Source organism: Prionailurus bengalensis, chromosome A3, assembly GCF_016509475.1.
Source record: "Prionailurus bengalensis isolate Pbe53 chromosome A3, Fcat_Pben_1.1_paternal_pri, whole genome shotgun sequence".
NCBI classification, from domain to species: Eukaryota; Metazoa; Chordata; class Mammalia; order Carnivora; family Felidae; genus Prionailurus; species Prionailurus bengalensis.
In genome coordinates, this window is record NC_057354.1 from 28,463,909 (window position 1) to 28,486,604 (window position 22,696).

The 22,696-nt window shown below is 51.4% G+C and overlaps 1 protein-coding gene and 1 long non-coding RNA gene across 2 annotated transcripts in view; one reads left to right on the forward strand and one right to left on the reverse strand.

Annotated features, from left to right (window-relative positions):
* The window catches only part of FKBP1A (FKBP prolyl isomerase 1A), a 26,592-nt gene extending 18,471 nt beyond the window's left edge, over positions 1-8,121 (reverse strand). Inside the window, exons 1-2 of the mRNA XM_043602710.1 lie at positions 7,856-8,121; positions 7,725-7,772 (exon numbers count right to left, since the gene is read on the reverse strand). Coding sequence (XP_043458645.1) covers positions 7,725-7,772; positions 7,856-7,892 — 85 coding nt within the window. The 5' untranslated portion in view covers positions 7,893-8,121. The remainder of the gene's footprint in view (positions 1-7,724; positions 7,773-7,855) is intronic.
* LOC122496457 lies at positions 8,076-13,556 on the forward strand. Its single transcript, XR_006300816.1, has 2 exons — positions 8,076-8,460; positions 13,311-13,556. It is a non-coding gene; the product is annotated as an uncharacterized LOC122496457 (long non-coding RNA).
* The last annotated feature ends 9,140 nt before the right edge of the window (positions 13,557-22,696 follow it).

Below are 22,696 nucleotides of genomic sequence, written 5' to 3' on the forward strand. Positions count from 1 at the left end.
TTCTCCCCACTCCCTTTCCTCCTCCTCCTCTTTCCACTGCTAGTATTTATCTGGCCGAAGTTAAAGTGAGCTAGGGGAAGGCACACAAGGACTCGGTTGAGTTCTTCAAGTAGGTACAAGAACAGGAGAGGAAAAACAGAAATAAAAATAAACAAGGGCACCTGCGTGGCTCAGTCAGTGATCTCGCAGTCGTGCGAGAGTCAGGTCATGATCTCGCAGTCCATGGGTTTGAGCCCCAAGTCAGGCTCGGTGCTGACAGCTCAGAGCCTGGAGCCTGCTTCAGATTCTATGTCTCCCTCTCTCTGTCCCTCCCCTGCTTGTGTTCTCTCTTTCTCTCTCTCTCTCAAAAATTAATAAACGGTAAAAAAAAAATAAAAAAAATAATGAAAATAAACAGCATCGTAAGCACCAAAAGGGAGAACTGAATAGTACATGCCTAAGTTATCCAAAGTACCCCCAGCCTTTTCCAGGAGAAATAAAAGGTGACAATACTATTTTTAGAGAAAATCCCAAAGCAGACAAGCAATTCCTAGTTTACAGATACAATGAACCCATTAGCACCTCATAAAATCAGTTATTTAAAAATGTTTTATTTATTTTGAGAGTTGGGGAGGGGCAGAGAGAGAGAGAGAGAGAGAGAGAGAGAGAGAGAGAAAATGCCAAGCAGGCTCCACACCATCAGCTCAGAGCCTGACATGGGGATCAAACTCACAGACCGTGAGATCACGACCTGAGCCAAAAAAGCCAGAGTCAGACGCTTAACCAACTGAGTCACCCAGGGGCCCCCCAAATCTGTTTTTAAGTAGGCTCCACGCCCAATATGAGGCTTGAACTCATGACCCTGAGATCGAGAGTCATGTGCTCTACTGCCAGGTGCCCCATAAAATCAGTTTCTAACCACCAAAAACATTCAAGTTAAAAAGCCTATGTTAAATTTTTATAGTACATAAATTATATCCAATAAAGCTGTTAATGAAAAAAAAAAAAAAAAAAGCCCATGAGACCTACTGAAAGGAACCAGAGCTCTCTGGAGAGAACAACTGACGCCAGGACCAGAGCAGGGAAACCAAGGAGGTGACTAGGGAGTAAGGCGAGCATATCAAAAAGGTACCAGAGCCAGCCCAAAGGGGCTCCTGCTGGCCAAATCTGGGACAACCTGAGTATCAAGAAGGATAATGAGTATCAATGATTTTAAGCCCTCGGGAAAATTTATTATGAGTCCATATACTAAAAACAAACAAACAAAAATACAAGTAAGTGGATAAAGGGGGGAAAAGTCTCTTGCCACCCCTGGGAAAGATGACAAAACAAATTCTTTAAAATGAAGATTTAAATTAAAGGGAAAGAATTAAGCTCTACCCTATCTTATGGAATGGCAGCTGATAAATGTGGAAGGTATGAAGGAATTTTTAAAACCACCTCTTTGGGGCGCCTGGGTGGCGCAGTCGGTTAAGCGTCCGACTTCAGCCAGGTCACGATCTCGTGGTCCGGGAGTTCGAGCCCCGCGTCGGGCTCTGGGCTGATGGCTCAGAGCCTGGAGCCTGTTTCCGATTCTGTGTCTCCCTCTCTCTCTGCCCCTCCCCCGTTCATGCTCTGTCTCTCTCTGTCCCAAAAATAAATAAACGTTGAAAAAAAAAAAAAAAAACCACCTCTTTGCAAATGCCAACGAAATGGAGACTTCTGGCAAGAATCAGCAATGATGTCCATACCAGAGGGGGAAGGTGGAGGAGACCAGGCACGGGCAGGATGCCCAGGGCCCCACTAACTGCTGCTAACTGCGAGGGGGGAAATGTACCCTTACAGAAAAGATCAAATTCGGCACCACCAATAATGCTGTTCCCCACGGTGTGCTGAGTATCGAGCACACAGCACCAGATATGACGGGACGGCAGACGACACGAGGAGGAAGCGGCCAGATGACACCGGGAGAAAATGAGCAGACGGACGCAGGGAATTCTTTCGGTAAGATCACAAGACGGCTCTCTTTGAAAAACCAGGGCCATTAAGAAAAAACCAGCACGAGGCCTCTCCTAGGTTGGCAGTAGACACAACATCCAACTGCAATGAGTAAAACTTGAAAGAATTCTGGTTTAAAAAAAGAAAAAACACTTTCAGGACCACTGGGGGGGGGGGTTACAATATGCATCTGGTTTTAGGTCACTTAAGTCATTTCAAATTTTCTTAGGTGTGACCAGTAGGAGGATAAGGAGAATATCCGTATTCTTACAGCATGCTCGAGTGTTTAAAGTGTCATGATGTCTGCGGCTGAAATGACTCCGTGAAAAACCCACAGATCACACACACACACACACACACACACACACACGCATATTCTGTAAGGAGACAGAAATGGCAAACTCGACAAAATGTCAACCATCACAGAATCTCGGTGGTGGGCACGTGGCTATTTGTTTAGATTTTTCTCTATGTGTGAAAACTTTGCAAGTAAGAGTCACACATACACATACACAAGCATCCTATGGGGCCTTCGGTTCACTTAAGACCGGCGAGCCTCCAACTCTTACCGGTGGAGGGAGAAAACGGCACCTGCAGGATTCTGTACTCTAGTAACCACAATCCCAGAGGAAAGAAAATGATGCTTCCGTAGCAAGGTCTATTTCCAAAATGTTAAAACCCCATTATGTTAAGGAAGCTCGAGGAGAAGAGGAACGGACACCCCCGGATACGCACGGACTTGTCGCATCCCCGTGTCGTACACCTGAAACCAACGAAGCGTCGTGTGTCAGCTACGCTTCCATGGAAAAAAAAGGACCAACACCTCGGCTTACGCAGCCAAGCTGCCACGGCCCAACTCTTCTCGGCTCGTGCCCCTCAAGACACAAGGAAAGGAAAACAAACACCAACGACCCCCCTTGGTACCCACATTTAGCAACTCAGCTACAACTTTCTTAGCCAATTTATTCTATTCTGTAGGCAAGGTTAGACCTATTTTATCTAAAAAAAATTTTTTTTGTAAGTTTATTTACTTTGAGAGAGAGAGAGAGAGAGAGAGAGAGCGCGAGCACGACTGAGCACAAGTGAAGGAGGGTCAGAGAGAAGTAGAGACAGAATCCCAAGCAGGCTCTGCAATATCACTGCAGAGCCTGATGCGGGGCTTGAACTCAGGAACCATGGGACCATGACCTGAGCCGAGATCAAGAGTCAGACGCTTAACCGACTACGCCACCCAGGGGCCCCGAGGTTAGCCTTTTTTAACCTGAATCCTCACTCAGACCCATCTCTCTTATAAGTGCCCATTTCCCTATCTGTAGAGGAACAGAGGCTGAGGTCTCAGGGCCAACCCCGCCCTGCGTGGGAGTTTGGGCCACTCCAGGAACTGAGGGCTGACACCGGGGCTCTGCCTTTCTCCCACTCGAGACATCACGGGCAGTGCTGGTGGGAGGAAGGGCCGGGGGAGGGGGGGGGAGGAGGGCGGGGAACGCATCACCCAGTGCCTGGGACACGAGCAGCCTTCATACAGTGCGTATAATAACAGCAGCACTGTCACTGCTCCTGGCAGGTGTTCTTATTCCCATTTTACGGATGGCCACGGAGGCTGAGAAAAGTGGGACAATTCGGCTGAGCTCTCATAACATGTTATCCGGCAGGGGCAAGAGCCGAAACCTAGCCAAGGGCCCACTTCCTCTTGGGGGATCATTGTCCACCTGGCACCACCTCTCCCCACCTGCCCAGGCTGGCACGCCACACACCCAGGATACAACCGGAACCCTGTTTCTGTCCCTGCCCTCAAAAAGTTCAACGTCCACACAGGAGCCAGAAGGGAGCGGGCCTGTTAAAATCCAGGTCAGCTCACAACCCTCTTAGGGCTGCCACCTCACTCAGAGAGAGAGTCACCAACCTGCGAGGCCCCCCCATCACCCCCTCCTCCCACCGCTTTCCCCTCACGCCCTCCGGTCCAGCCACACGGGTCTCCTTGCCGTTCTCCCAACACACCAAGCACGCCCCAGCCTCGGGCCCTCTGCCGGCAAGACTCTTGCCCCGACACCTCTCACCACCCACCGCTCACTCCTCAACTTCCCGTGGGTAAATATTAGCGTGTCATTTTGTCAGAGGCCTTCGGCAGCCACTCTCGCCAAAAGCAGCGACCCCCTGCCCACGCCTGCACTCTGCTTTCACCTCTCCACAGTGCTTCTCACCACCTGACATTCGCACCTGCCTGGGCCTTGCCGCGCAAGGAAGCCCCACCACATCAGGTCTCTGCCTATGTAGTCCACTGGCCACGTCCCTAGTGCCTGGCTTGTCACTGCTGCTCAGTGAACACCTGCCGTAGGAAGGAAACAGGGTCCTGTTCCAGCCCTGCCCGAACGGTCACAGCCTCTCTGACTGAAGTCAGCACCGAGTGGGGGCCCGTCGGAGGAGCCTCTGCTGGGGGTGAGCCTTCCTCCAGACATCCCATCAGCCGAGATCTCGGCGGGGGCGGGGTGGACGGAATAAAGTAGAGAGGAGAGGGGAGGGGAGACAGAGGTTAAAGAAAAGCAAGGGGCTGGGGAGGGGGCTGCAGGACAGTGTTCACCTCAGCTGCCCTCTAAGTGGACCTTCTGAGGAGACAGGGCTGGAGGACCCTTGGTCCTCCTCGTTTAGAAGCCAGGCTGCTGACAACTTAAACCCAACCCCAAGGACATGATGTCAGTTACTTTTCAAGAGGATAAAACCAGAATTCCTTCAATCCACCTAAGGTTGCTCTGACAAAGGCAGGCATGTGGCCTGCTGACATGAGTAAAAGGGACACAAGCCTGGCTATGTGTCAGGACAGGCTCAACAATACAGATGACGAAGCTACTGGAGGCAAGGAGGGAGCTGTGAGAAGCCACTTGGTCCTCAAGGCACATACTTGGCAAGTTACCCCTTCCACCTCCTTCCTCCCACCTCAGTGCCTGTCATGCTACTGGGAGGCGCTGGGCTGGTGGCAGCAAAGTTTTCGTTTTCCCTTCTGGCGCCACAAAGAGGTGACGCAGGCCTTTCTTTGAAGCGGCATGCAGGCTGTGCTCTGCTAGAGGCCACAGAAGGCACCAGAGGGAGCCTTGAGAGTGGCATCAGGGCTACGACTGGCAGCCACCAGCGGCACTTAAAATGTCCATGTGGTCAAAGTCAGCCTGGGCTATGCATGTCTCTGCTGGCTGAGACCTTACTTCCACTGCTCTTTCTTTGGACCTGCCCCCAGTCAGCAGCAGGGGATACCAGGCCAGAGCAGGCTGGATCAAGAGTGTTCTCCTGACCTGAACCTGGGCCAGTTAGATTTCTCCCTCCTAGGAACTATCATCATTGGAGTCCCACAGCCAAACAATGTAAGCTGGATATTCAAAAGGAGATGGAGACACTGGGCATGGGGTGGGAGGGGCGGGGCACACAGGGGCCTTCCAACATCCAACATCTCCACTTGGGAGAAGCAAAGAAAAACGAATCCGACAAGGGAATACTGGGGCAACCAGGTAGAGAAAAACAGGGAGAAAAACTAGGAGTACTATGAGAATTTCTTCTCCCTTCTTGAGCCCCAGTGGGCTCCCTGCCTGGGAAGACCCTCAGGTCCTTATGGTAACTCTCCCCACCCCCATTATGTTCCATCAAGATGAATTCTGCTCCCACTGGCTTGAAAGCCTTCACTGCTACAGATGAAATCTCAAAGCGCCTACCCATTCCTCTCACGCCCCCACAGGCCTCAAACAGGTTCTTCCTGGGAGGCTGGTGGCAAAGACCCACAGGAACAAAGCTGCCTGCCCAAGAACAGCCTATTCTGTGAGCAAGGGGCAGAGCTGGCTCCTCACTGAGGCGTCTTTGTAGAGCTTATCAAAAATGACATAAAAAAGAAAGCTTTTGTCCTGATGCATGCCAGGGTCCTGCGGCTGTTCGGGGAATGTGTGGGTGGGTGCCACCCTCAAGGAAAACACAGACTTGGAGAAGAGGCACTGGGAGCCCTGGTGGTGTTCTGGGTCCCACGACCATCTGTTCTCTTAGGAAAGGCTCCAGACGTGCTGTGTGGGGACATTTCACCAAAAGGCAACAGTGAGGCATGGTTCTGTCGACATGCTGTGGATCCAATCCCGCCATGAGCACTAAAAGACGGGTAAGCCAAGGCTGAGGGGCACAGACTCAGGAGTGAGACAGATAGAGCCAGTTATCCTAGTATGGCTAACTTATAAAATGGGGGTGGGACAGTCACCTCATTACCTCTCCGAGTCCCAGGGTCCACACCAAGTTGGCGGCGGGAACCGCATTAACTGCCCACTCACCCCAGCACTGCAAAAGGCAACGCTTACTCTTCTCATCCCACCGATCACAAGCAACCAAACTGACAAGCTTTCCTCCATTAGACCTCCCAGGCTCGGGTGCTGACCATGGCCTACAAAAACGGCCACTGAAAAACGTCAGAACCACTTTCCAGCTTCGTTTCACAGGCACGAGAAAGTTCCCTATGAAGATGGGTTGCAATACCTCCTCCTTTGGGAGCCTTTTAAAAGGTTCTAGTTCTTGACTCCCTCCACCCCTGCCCCCATTTCTGCCCACGGAGAAGGACCAGAGACACAAAACAGCCAAGTAAGTCAAAACGCCTGGGAAAGGGGATGTTGGGTGCCTCCTTCTCCTTCCCAGTGAAAGTCATTTCCCTTAACAGAGGGCTCCCCCCATAATCTGGGAGGGAAGGGTAAAGCTTATGCCTGAGCAGCTTGGTCACAACTGCCTACAGCCTACTACCCAGGAGGAGGAGGAGAAAAAAGAGAAGGGAGGGAAGGAGAAGAAACAGAGGAAGGGGGAGGAGGAACAGAGGAAAGGGTGGGAAGGAGGAGAAAGGGGAAGACGGACGGGGAGGGAAGGGTATTCGTATCTACAGTGCAGCTACACCAATCACCACCCCCCCTCCAGCCCACAGCCACCGAGTCTCCGCCTGCTTAGCCTCCACCCCCCTCCCCAATACAACCCAGGAGGACCTTGTAAGGGCATGGAGTTAAAAGATGGTCTCAAGGCACCAGACTCTGAATTCTGGCTGAAGGGCTACAATCTCCTTTGGTTTTCATTACTGTTCGTTACCCTAACTGGGCCTCAGTTTCCTTAACTTTCAAATGGGGATGAGAAAACCTCTACTCCTAGAAGGGTTGGGGGGCAGGGGCTGAGGGGCGAAATTACACATTCAGGCAGCCCAGGCCATCGTGGCTACCGAGGCTTGGATTTCAAAGCGGCTCAAAAGTAAGATGAGCGGATCTAGCTCATCCAAGGCCAGGCTGAAGTCAAAGCCGTGCCTTGGGAACCAGGATGAATCCCGACTTTGGAAGAGGCCCCTCCGCAGACTGGAAATTACCTCGCCCTTCTTATCTCCATCCAAGGGAGGGCCGGAAGGGGAGGCTGGGTGTCACCCGGGACACAGAAATGGTACAAATCCTTTGATGGTCCCGGGCCAGGGCTCTGCCCGTTCCGGAGCATGTGACCTTGCGCCGGCGACTTCGCTTCCCCAAACCTCAGTTTCCCCATCTGTGCAGTGGGCACAGGGCTGCTCGGGAAGCGCGAAACCGCCGGCTCACACCGTCCCGGGTTCGGCAGGCGCGAGGCCGCCCCCTCGGGGGCGCTGCCACCGCCCAGGCCTCCGCCTCGGGCCACGCGGGCCCCGCCGCCGCCGCCGCCGCCACGCCCCGGGCCTCTGCCCCCAGGCGGCGGCTACAGGCCACCCGGGGCCGGGCCCCCCCCCACCCCGCGGACCCGCCGACCCGCCGACTCACCCGTGTAGTGCACCACGCAGGTCTGGCCGCGCTTCGGGAAGGTGCGCCCTAAGGAGACAGACAGACGGGAGCGGTGAGCGGATGCGCGCGGCGGAGGGGGCACTTTGGGAACGGCGAGCGCGCCTACTCACCGTCTCCGGGGGAGATGGTCTCCACCTGCACTCCCATGGCGGCGGCGACGGCAGCGGCGGCTGGGGACGCTGGGCTGGCGGGCGGCGCGGCGGGCGGCGTGGACCCACAGCGGACCTGGCGGCAGCTCCCCGGCTCTGCCTTGGCCCTGGGCGCCTGGCCTGCGCACGCGCGCGCCCCCGCACGCCCCGCCCTGCGTGCGCGCCCCACACGGCGCGCACGTCCCCGAAGCCCGGGCCGCGGGGCTGGGGGACCGGAAGCCCGGCCGCCCCGCGGCCTCCGGATGCAGCCGTCTGGAGCGCCGTCCTGCTGCCCCCGCCCTTCCTTTCTTGTGCTCCCGTCCGGCGGGCTCCTCTTTCCCCAAGTTTCCGCGTCTGGGGAAATGGGGGTAATGGCCGGGGTGTCGGCCCGTTCCCGGCTGGGTGACTTCGGGCAGGTTCACACTTCGAAGTGCACACTTGCGTGAAAAACCATGGTTGTGGGAGGTCAGCGCATGTGTGCGTTCACGTTAGCGGTCAACAAACGATTCAGGATTCTGAGCTCTGCTTTTCTTCGTTGGAAGAGGAGTAGGTATTCACACCGCCCTGCATGAAGCCTGTCCTGTCAGGTCGGGATCCATCCATTCGTTCATTCATGCCTTATCTACTTATGTTCTAATTGAGCGTCTACTATATGCCCATCACTGTGCTAGGTGCTGGGGAAACAACAGTGAAGGAGATAGATTCAGTCCCTGACGTCGCCGAGCTTACAGTCTGGTGAAGGCGAGACCATCAAATTACCACTGAGATAAATACAAAGTTTCAAAGCTGTCAGTACTGTGTGATACATGGCTTATGTATCACATGTCAGTAGAGTGACACATGGCTTATGCTCTGAGGCATGTATAACAGAGATGCCTTACTCAGTCTGGGGTGTGTGGAATGCTTCCCTGAGATTGCCAGGTTTAGCCAAGCTCTGAAGGAGTTGGCCAGCTGGGTGTATGTTGGGGTAGAAGAAATAGGCAGAGAGGCACTGTGGCCCCAGGGAACATTGTGACACAGTGCGGGACCTGAGGGAGGCAGATGTGGGTAATCCTTTAGGTCTTCCGCGGGTTCTCCTGAGATTTTTTTTTTTTTTAATTTTGTAAGTTTATTTTATTTATTTATTTATTTATTTATTTATTTAAAAAAAATTTTTTTTCAACGTTTATTTATTTTTGGGACAGAGAGAGACAGAGCATGAACGGGGGAGGGGCAGAGAGAGAGGGAGACACAGAATCGGAAACAGGAGCTGCCTCCCACCCCACCCGGAAACCTCTCCCACCACCTAGAGGAAGTCAGACTGCAGGGTTCCTGGTCCAGCCTTCCTGGAAGCCCCCAGCCTGCGGCTTCCCTCACTTTCACTCTGTGATCTGGTGGTTCTCTCATGGTTCTGGACGGGGCCTCAGTTCAAAACAGAGATCTGTCTTTGAGACAGTGCCCATCCTATCGATCTGTGTCAATCCACAGATAGAAGACGTCACCTTTTCCTAGGGGGGATTCTCCAAGAGCCTCAGGTTTGCACGCCCTCTTCTTCACCGCTTTGGGGAACAGAAACCCGTGACTGCCATTTCGGCTATCAGTGGGGGCGTGTGATACAGACCTGAGATGAACCCAAGACTGGTATGTGCTGTGTAACACGAGGGACGCTTATTAGACATTTGTAAGACTTTTTTTTTTATGTTTATTTATTTTTGAGAGAGAGACTGCATGCGCGAGCAGGCGGGGGAGGGGCAGAGAGCGAGGGAGACAGAGAATCCGAAGCAGGCTCCAGGCTCTGAGCCGGCAGCACAGAGCCCGAGGCGGGGCTCGAACTCACTGACGGTGAGATCATGACCCGAGCCGAAGTTGGACGCTCGACCGCCTGAGCCGCTGAGGCGCCCCTCGGCAGCTAATTTTAAATATGTCACTGCTGCTGGCATGATGGTGAGCCCGTAAAAGACCTTTTGTCTTTCCCAGCGACTTCCTTCACTCAGTGTGATACATCAGCCCCATCCATGTTGTCACAAATGGCAAGATCTCACCCTTTTTTATGGCTGAGTAATATTCCACTGCAAATATGTCTATATATATTTCTTTGGGTAAAAAATGCCCAGTAGTGGAATTAGGGGATGGGACGGTACTTCTGTTTTTAATTTTTGGAGGAACATCCGTACGGTTTCCCACAGTAGCTGTACCAGTTTGCACTCCTACCAAAAGTGCACAAGGGTTCCTTTTTCTCCACATTTTCGTCAATACTTGTTATTTCTTGTCTCTTTCACTCTAGTCATTCTGACAGGTGTGAGGTGATCATCTCATTGTGGTTTTGATTTGCGTTTCTGTGATGAGTGATGTTGAGCACCTTTTCATGTGTCATTTGGCCATCTATATGTCTTCCTTGAAAAAATGTGTATTCGTGTCCTCTGCCCATTTTTAATTGGAGTTTTTTTTTTTTTTTTGGTGTTGAGTTCCAAGTTGGTTTTGATTCTATGTTCGTACATAGCCGATTACTGATTTTTTTTTTTGCAAAATTATGATCTATTATTTTTTTAACTTTTAAAAAAGTGTTTATATTTGAGAGAGAGAGAGAGATAGAGAGAGCGTGAGCGGGGTAGGAGCAGAGAGGCAGAAACAGAATATGAAGCAGGCTCCGGCTCCGAGCTGCGAGCTGTCAACACAGAGCCTGATGCGGGGCTTGAACCCACAAACCATGAGATCGTGACCTGAGCTGAAGTCGGATGTTCAATCGACTGTGCGAACCCAGGCACCCCATGATTTATTTTCTTATAAGACTTAATTGGTTAGCTTAAGCCTGGTTATTCATTAATAAAAATGATAAGCGTTCAAATCTTTTTAAATCAAACTTTAGCAACCAGAAGAACTTAAAACAGAAATAGGGAGTGACCCTAAGAGGTGGGACTGGGAGAAAGACAGATTAGACTTTTCATTTAATATCATTCTGAACTGATGGAATTTATTTTTACTCTCTCTGTGTATTATTTTCATGGTTTTTTTTTTTAATTTTTTTTTTTCAACGTTTATTTATTTTTGGGACAGAGAGAGACAGAGCATGAACGGGGGAGGGGCAGAGAGAGAGGGAGACACAGAATCAGAAACAGGCTCCAGGCTCCGAGCCATCAGCCCAGAGCCTGACACGGGGCTCGAACTCGCAGACCGCGAGATCGTGACCTGGCTGAAGTCGGACGCTTAACCGACTGCGCCACCCAGGCGCCCCGATTTTCATGGTTTTTAAAGGACACAGGATGTCATTTGAGTCTCAAGTTATAAGCATCCCGGGTGATGGGGAAAGTGATTCCTTCCTTGCAGCTCCAAAATCTGAAAAATGGGGGTTTATGTGGGTTTATCCTGTTTCTGTTTCATTCAGCTTCCCGAACATGTATGTTTATATCTTTCACCCACATGGGAGGTTTTCAGCCATTGTTTTTTCAAATATTTTTCCTGCACCACTGTTTCTCCTGTTCTTCCCAGATTCTGATGACCCAGACATTCACTCTTCTGGAATTGTGCCACCATTCCTGGAGTTCTGTTCATTTCTTCCCCATCTTTCTCTCTGTTGCCAGATTGGATACTTTCTGCCTTCAAGATCACTGACTTGTTTCTCTGCCATCTCCGTTCTGCTAGGCACCCATACAAAGGGTTTTTAAGTTTTTGCTTATTTTATTTTTCAGTTATAAGATTTTCATTTTGTCCTTTTTATGTTCTATTTATTGGCTTAAAATTCCTCCCTCCTCCCTCCCTCCCTCCCCCCCTCCCTTCCTTCCTTCCTTCCTTCCTTCCTTCCTTCCTTCCTTCCTTCCCTTCTTTGTAGGCTCCACATCCAACATGGAGCCCAATGCAAGGCTTGAACTCATGACCCTGAGATCAAGACCTGAGCTGAGGTCAAGAGTCAGATGTTTAACCCAGGTAGCCCTGTTTGCTTAAAATGTCCCTCTATCCGTTTGTTTCTAGGTGGTTTGCCCTTATTTGCTGGAGGGTTTTTATAATATCTGCTTTAATGACTGTCAGATAATCCCCACGCCCGTGTCATTTCAGCACTGGCAGCTGTTGGCCGTCTTCTCCCATGCGAGTTGGGATTTTCATGTCTCCTCATATGTCAAGTCGCTCTGGAATATACCTGGACATTCCGGGTATCATTAGACTTTTCTAAAAATCCTGCGGAGACTATCGCCATATTGTTCTAGGAGGCCGTGGACCAGATTGGGCTCAGGCTGTGAGTTCCAACCAGCCTCCCGTGGCTTATGACTTCAAGGTCATTTGTATTTTCAGAGCCTTTCCCAGGCCATCCGATAGTAAATTCTCAAAGTCTGCGCAAACTGTTTCGTGTTTAATTCACGTACACGAAACAGGGGGATGGGTGCAGAAGTTTATTGTTCCCCTACTCTGAGTATTAGGAGACGTTTTCCTAATTTAATCAGAATGAGGGGGGCCCTAGAGCTTTCTCTGTCTGCCCTGGTGTGCACTTCCAGGCTGACAGGTGCATGGAGTCCAGGCTGGGAAATACTGGGGGGGGAGGGGGGGGATGGTCAACTCATTGCTAGCGTGGCTGTACGTCCGATGCTGGTCTTGTTCCTCCACCTATCTGCTACTAAGTTTTCAGAGTTCTTAAATAGCTACTCTGTTTTGTCCAGGATTTTTTTTCTTTTTTAATGTTTATTTATTTTTGAGAGAGAAAGAGTGAGTGAGTGCCAGTGGGGGAGGGGCAGAGAGAGAGAGAGAGAGAGAGAGAGGGAGAGAGAGGGAGGGAGACACAGAATCCGAAGCAGGCTCCAGGCTCTGCGCTGTCAGCACAGAGCCTCATGTGGGGCTCGAACCCAGTCTGATCTAGATGTATGGGGAGCATCAGCAAACCTTGTATGCCTCACCTAAGATGTGGGGCTTTACCTCGTGATGTGACCTTCTCCGGGGCTCTCGGCTTTCCCCTTAATTCTAGCTAACTCTGCCTTTTGTGGGATTTGTGCCCTCAGTGGGAAGCCTGCCCTGCCTCCCATCCTTTGTGACCCCATCCTTCTCCCATGGTGGAATCTTTTTTCCCATCTAGCAAGGCAATAGATAGCGGGCCTGAGTATAAGAAATGCAGTGATAACTGTTCCGTATACACTGGTTTATATAACCTTCATCTCAACATCACTGTTAATAACCCCCTTTTACAGAAGAGAAAACTGAGGTGTAGTTTTGGGGTAAGTTGCCTCCAGTTGTGGGTGGTAACCTAAAAAATGGTGTCCCAAAGAAGCCAGATCCCTGGGACCTGTAAATCTACCTTACATGGATACAAGGCCTTTACAGATATATTAAGTTAAGATCTTGAGATGGGGAGATTATCCTGGATTATCAGGGTGGCCCTAAATGCAATTACATGTATAGGAGAGGGAAGCAGAGGGAGATCTGTCTCTCTCTCTCTCCCTCCCTCCCTCCCTCCCTTTCCCATCCCCACCCCCCACAGAAAAGAAGGTGATGTGACCACCGAGCTGACACATTTCAAGATGCTGGCATTAAAAACCAGAGCGATGCAGCCACAAACCAAGGAGAAACAGCCGACACCAGAAGCTGGAAGAGTCAGGGAACAGTGTCTCCCCTGGAGCCCCCAGAAGGAGTACAGCCCTGTCAACACCTTACTTTGCCCCAGTGATACTGATTTTGGACTCCGGGGCCCCAGAACTGAGAGAATAAATTTCTGTTTGTTTTAAGCCACCAAGTCTGTGGTAATTTGCCACAAGAGCTTTAGGAGACCAGTCTACCATGTAGAACCAGCCACGTGCCCCCGTCTGTCTGGCTCAGGTAGGCAGCCCGGGATTGGAGGGAGCCTCCCTGCCAATGTCAGGTGAGCCCAGCACTGCTTACAGTAAGCACTCAGGAGAAGCATCCCCCTTCCCCCCAGGGAGACATGGGGGTGAGCAGGTAGAACAGCCAGGAAGGGCCTTGGCAGAATAAGCAACCACAGCAGGGCTGACACTTCCCTCCCTACCACGAGACACGGGGCAGCGAGGCCTGGGGAAACCCCTTCTAGCCCCCGAAGACCCAGTGATACCAGATAAACCACAATGAGCAAAATAATACAGCGAAGGCTCTGAACACTAAGCTGTCGTTGGAACCACAGCTCACCAAAATAGTCCAGGACCTGCACGGTAAACCTGAACAGGGTGCCTGCCTGCTAAAATAAAGGATTTGAATAGGACCCGGGGTTCCCAAACATAATAGACAAGGTGACAAGGATATGCCTAAAATCACCCACCCTAATAAGAACCCAGAAAACCGCAAATTGAGTGAGAAAAACAAATCGATTGACTCTAGTACTGAGATGAATCCGATGTTGGAATTATCCGAGAAGGCCTGAAAGCAGCCATCATTTAAAACAATATTTTTTAATGTTTATTTACTTTTGAGAAAGAGAGAGAGAGACAGAGCACAAGCAGGGGAGGGGCAGAAAGAGAGGGAGACACGGACTCCAAAGCAGGCTCCAGGCTCTGAGCTGTTAGCGTAGAGCCCAACACGGGGCTCCAACTCATAAGCCCTGAGATCGTGACCTGAGCTGAAGTTGGACGTTCAACCACCTAAGCCACCCAGGCGCTCCTGAAAGCAGTCATCCTAAAAATGCTTCAACAATCAATTAGAAATTGCCTTGAAATGAAGGGAAAAAATAGATAATCTCAGCAATGAAATAGACATTATAAAAAAGCAGTAAAAAGAGCTGTTAGTAAGAACTATGTTAAATTTAACATAGATACAGATGGTTACGTGCAGAAATATTTATGGCTGTGTGTATATTACAGATTAGTATACACACATATATTTCTTTGCTCTGTTGGCTGCCAGGGCCTAAAAGAAAGACACGCAAGGAGCAAGAACACACTTACACCCAGACCTTGGTTTCTAATACCATAGTCCAGTGAAAGGAACCTGGGCTCCTTGAAGAAATACCCGATTCTAGGACTGGGGTAGGAAATATACCACATGAGCCTGGAGCATCTTGTAGTGATAGGAAGTAAGAAAGTGCTCAAAACCAACCAACCAACCAACCAATCGACCGACGATCCCGCAAAGGAGGCTGGGAAAGGCAGGTGGGTGAGAGCAGGGCCTCTGGAAGCCCTGAGGTGGAGGCTATATGGAGGCTGCCGGGAGGACAAGGGGCCAAAGCAGTGGCCAGTGGACGTTGGCGGTGGGGAGGTGTTGGTGACCTTGACAGAGCAGACAGGCAGGAGAGAAAAACAATTGTCACACCTGGGCTGCTCCATCCACACCAGGGCAAAGTGACTGGCCAGGCTGGCCTCCGCTCTGCCACCCTTCCGGGGTTTGGCCAAGTTCAGGGTAGGACTGAGCCTCACTTGAGAGTTCTGGTGCATCTCTTCTTTGTCTGGGTGTCCCCACAGTCTCCTACAGTCCCCCGGGGCATGAGGCCACTCCCACCCTCTTAAACCTATTAGCTGCCATACCAGCTCCCTTACGGGGCTGTTCCTTCAGCCCCAGAACCAGCACCAGGCAGGAGAGGCAGCTGAAGGTGCCCAGCCATCGCGTGCACTCTCTCCGAGGGGGGACAAGAAGGGAGAAGCACACTTAGGCCCGTGTGCTCCGTCCCGCCTCCGTACCTCTGTGCAGAGAGGCCTGTGTGGAGACCCTTCCCTCCCCAGCCCCCATCTCTCCAAATCCCACCCCCCTTGAGCCCTGGCTCAACACACACTTTCTCTTTCATGCGTTCTCTGCCCCCGTTGATCTCTCTGCCTGCTCTGGGAAACGTTGGTGTCTTGCTGTCATCCATATGTGTCTTCCTGACCCACCTACCACCTCCTTGAGGGCGGAAATAATGACTACCTCTATCTCCCTGTGGCGCCTAAGGATGACAATCGCAACCCTAATGATAACTGTTAATAATTACTGAACAGTTGCTTTTTTATTAGCTCATGGCATTTTTTAAAACTTTTTTCAAAAAGTCTATTTATTTTGAGGGGCGCCTGGGTGGCTCAGTCGGTTGAGCCTCCGACTTCGGCTCAGGTGATGATCTCGCGGTTCGTGAGTTCGAGCCCTGCATCGGGCTCTGTGCTGACGGCTCGGAGCCTGGAGCCTGCTTCGGATTCTGTGTCTCCCTCTCTCTCTGCCCCTCCCCTGCTCGCAGTCTGTCTCTCTCTCTCTCAAAAATAAATAAACATTAAAAGAATTATATTAAAAAAAAAAGTCTATTTATTTTGAGAGAGAGCACTCGCGCACACATGCCCTGGGGAGGTGCAGAGAGACAGAGAGAGAATCCTAAGCAGGCTCCGCACTGTCGGTGTGGAGCCCGATGCAGGGCTTGAACTCACAAACCGTGAAATCATGACCTGTACTGAACTCCCAAGAGTCGGTCACTTAACCGACTGAGCCACACAAGTGCCACTCAGATTTCATTTTTAAAAATTTAATCTCTACACCCAACATGGGGCTCAAACTCACGACACTGGGATGAGGAGTCGGACGTGCTACCCACTGGGCCAGCCAGGCACCACTGCCTCATTTTGTTTTTGCAACAGCCCTCGTGGTGGGGGCTCTGTGATTAGCCCAGTTTTACAGACGGGAGATCGGAGGCTCAGAAAAGTTAAGGACTAAGCCACACGGCTCATAAGTGGAGCCGGGATACAGGCCTGCTGTTAGGAGTCAGTGGAATAATGTCTGTTTCCCTGAGGGCTTCAGTTCCGTGAGGGTGGAACCTGCGTCTGTCTTTTCCTCACTGCAGCCCCAGTACTCAGAACAGTACCTGGCGCACTGGAGGGCCTTGCTACGTAAGTGAAGGGATGAATGACCATGGCCGGTGGTAAACATGGTTATGAAGCAAAACAAAGCTGGTTGAAGGGGGTGGGGGTCAGGGGAGGCCTTCCAGGAGGTGGCATTTGATCAGAGACCTACATACAGTGCGCGCGTGTGTGTGTGCGCGCGCGTGTGTGTGTGTGTGCGTGTGTGGCGGTGGGGGTGGGGTGGGCTGTGTAAAGATCTGGAAGCGTGTTCCAGGCAGAGGGAAAAGCACGTGCAAAAGCTGGGAGGTGGGAGCATGCCAGCGATGCCTGAGGAACAGCAAGGAGCCTGGTGTGGGGAGGAAGGGGGGGGATAAGGGGGCAGGACAACTCATCTTACCGTCTGTGCCTCAGTTTCTTCACCTGTAAAACAGAGAACAAATGGTACACACTTCACAAGGCTGTTTTGAGCGCCACAGTTATAATTCCGTTGTGGAAAGTTTTCGTCTGAAGGGCTCGGAATTGTTTGGCAGGAAGTAAGCGCTCACTGATGGCTCTCAACTGTCATCACGGTGAAGAAGTTAGGAAGGATCTGCATTAAATGACATCATTATCTTGGGCGGTGACGGTGGATCATGGAGGACAGTAAGTCTTGTGGGTTCAGATGTTTCAGATGATCGGGGATAATCAGGAAAAATTACTGCTAATATCTTTCCTTTTTAAATTTTTTTTAACGTTTATTTATTTTTGAGAGGAGAGAGACAGAGCATGAGCAGGGGAGGAGAGAGAAAGAGGGAGACACAGAATCTGAAACAGGCTCCAGGCTCTGAGCTGTCAGCCCAGAGCCCGACGCGGGGCTCGAACTCATGGACTGCGAGATCATGACCTGAGCCAAAGTCGGCCGCTTAACTGACAGAGCCAGCCAGGCGCCCCCACAGTTTGTGATTTCACAAGCCCCGCGCTTCAGGTAAAACGCGAGCTCTTGGGTGAGCCCTGCTTCTCTCTCTCAATCTCCCCGCCCCTTGTCACTTGCCCCCCGACCCCCCAAAAAGTGCATGGTACAAAATTCTAAAGCAAAAAGCAAAGAAAAGGCAATATAGATAAGTCCCCCTCCCACGCCATCCCTCAGCCACCCAGGTGTCCTATCTCCCCATACCCACAATTGCTGTCTGGTGTGTTTTTCTGGAATTGGGGGGGGGGGGGTGTCTATGTAGATATAATCAAATACATATTTCTAACCATTTTCTTTTACATGGGTGGAAGTGAAGGAAACCAGAATATGTCAGCCCAAAATATGCCTCTTTGACTTAAAAAGTATTTTGAGCTGAAGGCAGTTAAGAAGCAGCAAGCCCAGGAAAAAAAGCTCCCTCTTTTCTGCCTAAAGGCAGGGTATAAATTCTTCTTTTATTGGAGACAGACATAAATCTAGAGATGACACCAGAGGAATTTGCAAACCTTCCTCCATTCCCTCTCATATATTTACCTTTCCACAGCCTTCTGACCTCAGAAGCCTTAAGCCATTTCCCTTTGCCTTGTCATTTCTTGGCAAATTTATTGTTCCTTGTTGAAGATGCTATCTAAGCTGGAATTCTAAGCTGCCATTTTGGGTTACTTTTCATTAGGTTTCCCCGTGTAATGTGTGCTGCATGACTTAATAAAAGTTTTTTCTCTTGTTAGTCTAAGTTTTGTTCAAGTCCCTGCTGAAAACTAAGATGGGTAGAGGTAAAGTTTTGCCTCCCCTACAGAAGCAAACTGCACATTCCGAGGGAGGGAGGGGAAATGGTCCAGCACAGACATTGGATCCAGTCCCAAGTTCAAATCCTGCTTCCTCCACCTACTGGCTGAGTGACTTTGCACAAGTAACCTATGTTGCATGTTTCTCTTTTCCTTTTCTCGAATGGGGTTGGTGTAAGGATCACGAGTTAATATCCATCAAATGCTGAGAACAGCGTCTGCCCCGTGGTAAACCCTATTCCTCGAAATGACTTACCAGGTACCTTAGAGAACATCCTTTTCCATGTCCGGAGAACTCAGTGGTTACAAATGGCTGTACTGTGTCCGCTGTATGAGTGTATCCATAATTGACGTAACCATCTGGGTTGATGGGCATTTAAATTCATTTGGAAAGGTCTTACAAAGACCGATTCAAGGCCGTTCACTCATTCATGTGTGCACCACACTCTCTTGAGCTAACTGGCCTTTGTGTCTTCTGTTCCTCCTCCTAGAACATTCTTCACCTACTCTCTGACCACCTGGTTGATTTCCTGTGCAACAACCAGTTCTCACCCCCAAAGTCTCCTCCTTGGAGAAGGCTCCCTGGGTCTCCCCGTCCCCCCCCCCCCCCCCCCATCCTTGCTGTCCTTCTCTGCAGACTGTACATGGGATGGGACCCTGGAGGAACCTGGTGGCCGACCGTGAACCCTTGGCCCCGGCACCAAGCAGGTACTCACCAACCCTTGCTGGCCAATGGATACCGTGGTCTACACATCTCTCACTTGTTTTAATATTTTTTTTTTAATTTTTTTTTCAACGTTTTTATTTATTTTTGGGACAGAGAGAGACAGAGCATGAACGGGGGAGGGGCAGAGAGAGAGGGAGACACAGAATCGGAAACAGGGTCCAGGCTCTGAGCCATCAGCCCAGAGCCCGACGCGGGGCTCGAACTCACGGACCGCAAGATCGTGACCTGGCTGAAGTCGGATGCTTAACCGACTGCGCCACCCAGGCGCCCCACTTGTTTTAATATTTTAAATCTTCAAGAGATCCGGATTTTAGAAAACGCATTTTCTTGTGCTCAAGATCCCAGCTGCCCCTGGTGAAAACAGAGGGCTGTTAGCAAGCTCACTGGTCTCAGTTCACAGTCTCTACTTCCTGCCCCTGATCAAGTAACACTGGGTGCTCAAGTGTGAGCCTCTATGGACTGTTTCACTTAATCCTCACAGTAACCATCTGAAGAAGTTATAATGACTCTCTTCCTTTAGAAACGAGGGCATTAAGGGTGCCTGGGTGGCTCAGTGGGTTAAGCGGCCGACTTCAGCTCAGGTCATGAACTCACGGTTCTTGAGTTCGAGCCTCGCGTCGGGCTCTGTGCTGACAGCTCAGAGCCTGGAGCCTGTTTCAGATTCTGTGTCTCCCTCTCTCTGTTCCTCCCCTGCTCGCACTCTGTCTCTCTCTCAAAAATAAATAAATATTAAAAAAAAAAAAAAAAGAAATGAGGGCATTAAGGCTCAGAGAGGGGAGAAGCTGGTCCAAGGACACACAGCCAGGAAAGGACACACAGCCAGGAAAGGGTGGGGTGAAATTCAAATCAGGTCTAGCTCAGGGCCGTGGGAAAACTGTCTCTTGCTTACTTCTACCTGAGCCCTTGGGGCTTCAAGAACTTGGTTTAGATAATTGTTGGGCCTTTGTGATAACTCTTGTCCCCAGGGGCTCTCCCCCTCCCCCCTCCACTTCAGATCTCTGTCATCTGGCTGGTGAGCTGAGAGTGCTCAGACTTCAAAGTCTCTCTCGAATTCTGGCCACCACTTGGGATTTGGGGACCTGTCTGGCCTGTCTGGAGGGAAAGCTGTCTCATCTTGGGATCAAGGGATCAGTGATAGCTCACCTGGTAAGAGCCTTCTGGGGCTCAGCCGATTGGGACCTCGACTTTCAGGTTCTTGGCTGAAAAGGACATACCCTGGGCCCAGAGAGAGAGGGTACAAGGGTCACCGGAGCTGACCCACCACCTTGTCAGTCTGAAATCTGACAAACCCTATCACTGGTGGGGAGTTTGGATGTCCCCATCTGCCCTGGAGGTGCAAGCGTGGTGGTCAAAACCAACGGTACTGGCTGATCTGGGGACACAGGAACTCAGAGGTTTGGGAGACTGGTCCTGACAATTCAGGTCACTGGCCTGAGAGCATTAGGTATGTTGATTCCTTGAACTCTGCGGAGAACACACTTTACAAATGAGAAAACCATGGCGAGGAGGAAGGGCTTGGACCCTCGCTGCTGTGGTCCGTTCTTGGTTTCATCAGTTTGTTCCCATCTCACAAGTCTGACCGGGGCGGGGGGGGGGGGGGGGGGACCGACGACTTACTCTCACTCCTCAGTAGGGGACCAGATGCTGTCCCTGGTACTGGCTCCCTCTCAGAGTCAGCCCCAACACCACACATCCTCCGGGGTTGTCTCTTAAGGAAGGAAAAGCCTTCGTTCTTCTTTGTCAAAGAACCAACCCTTGATCACCTTTCACAACCCAGCTCAAGGATGCCCTCTTCTTTTTTTTTAATTTTCTTTTTTGTTAATGTTTATTTATTTTTGAGACAGAGGGAGACAAAGCATGAACAGGGGAGGGTCAGGGAGAGGGAGACACAGAATCTGAAACAGGCTCCAGGCTCTGAGCTGTCAGCACAGAGCCCGACGCGGGGCTCGAACCCATGGACCGTGAGATCGTGACCTGAGCTGAAGTCGGCTGCTTAACCGACTGAGCCACCCAGGCGCCCCAAGGGTGCCCTCTTCTAAGAAGCCCTCCCTGATTTCCCCTCTGCTCTAGTCATTCCCCCCTGCCTCTGTCCTTGGGCCTGCCTTCTCCACAGTAGTTTGGTGGTCAGACAGTTGGGGATTCAAATCTTGGTTCTGCCTTTTCATCAGTGTGCGCGGTGGGACTTGAGGTTAGTTCCTTTACCATGCTGAGACTCTCATAAAATGAGCTAACCATAGTACCTTTGGGTCGCTGTCAGACTACATGAGGTAAGGTACATACAGGGCCTGGCACAAAGATATTGCTCAAATAATGGACGCGGCTATTATCATCAGTCCTAACTAAAGACCTGGTCTTGACATTGAAGGCCTGAGGTGCTCAATATAGAGGGTAACTGGCCCTTGCTAAACTCCCCAGTCCAGCTCAGGCAGGGCAGAGAAAGTGCTAGAGGGCATTCCCTTCACACCCTGCCACCGCCCCCACCCCCCACCTACAAACTCGGCTGTCTTCAGCTCCACCTTTTTAAGTGGCTTTGCTGGAAGCAACAGGTGCCCTTTGCAACGATGCCCCCCTGTGGCTGAACGAGCACCTGCTTTGGGGGGAAGGGAGGGACCGCAGTTACTGGAGCACCTACCCCATGGGGCCTTGCCGAGCAGCATGGGTTGGTCGTCATCCCGTCATCCTTTAGACCGGGAGGTCTTATCTTTGTTTCGCAGGTTCATCCAACCAGTTATTTGTGGGGGACCTGCTATGCATCAGGCACCATGGCAGGTGCTCAGGGGACAAGAGTAAACAGACACAGAACATACAACGCACCAGAGGCAGGATAAGAAGGAAAATAAGGCAGGACAAGGGGATCGCGAGGGGCCAGCCCTGCAGAACTCTTCAGGCCTCAGCGAGCAGTTTCCAGAGATTGGGGCGGCGGGGGTGGGGGGTGGGGGGTGGAGAGCACCTGAGAGCTTTAAAGGAAAGAAGTGACAGGTGTGGCGCCTGTATGTGAGCAGACTGCCGGGCAACGGCAGCAGCAGGGCATCAGTGGGGTAAGGGCAGTTGTCACCGGCAGAGATGACAGCGCCTGGGCTGGGGCACTGCAAGGGGAGGACAAGCAGCCTGATCTGGGACGCGTGTGCAGCTGAGCCCAGAGGACTTGCTGATGAACGGGACGTGGGGTGAGGCTCGGGGCCGCGGAGAGAGAAGTCACAGACGCACGAGCTGCTCAGCTGGTGACCGGGTGGGACACTCGAAGTCCACAGCGTAAGGTTTCTGCTCTGCTTCCCTGTCCTGGCCTGAGAAGACTGGACCCGGAAAGGGGGGGCGGGGCACAGCTACCACCCGTGAACAGGAGCAGAACCCATTTAAAGAAGGAAGACCTTGTCTTTGGCCCTGGGAGGCAGTCCTGGAACAGTCAGTCCCCTCTGAACATGCTGCTGGCTGGCTAGGGCAGAGGGCGGGGAGCAGCGAACCCACCTTTCTGCACCAGCTGCTTCCCTCCGTGAGCTCCAGGTCAACCTTAAGGAGTCCCTGGAGGGCACTTTGTCAATGCCACCCAAAGGCATAGAGCTGCGCCCGGCCTCTAGCCCGCGTGCTCGCTTTTAAGCCGAACTCGGTGAGGAGGCATCATCAGCCCAGTTAACTCATGTTTTTCGTTTGGTGTTGAATTTTATTTATTTTAGG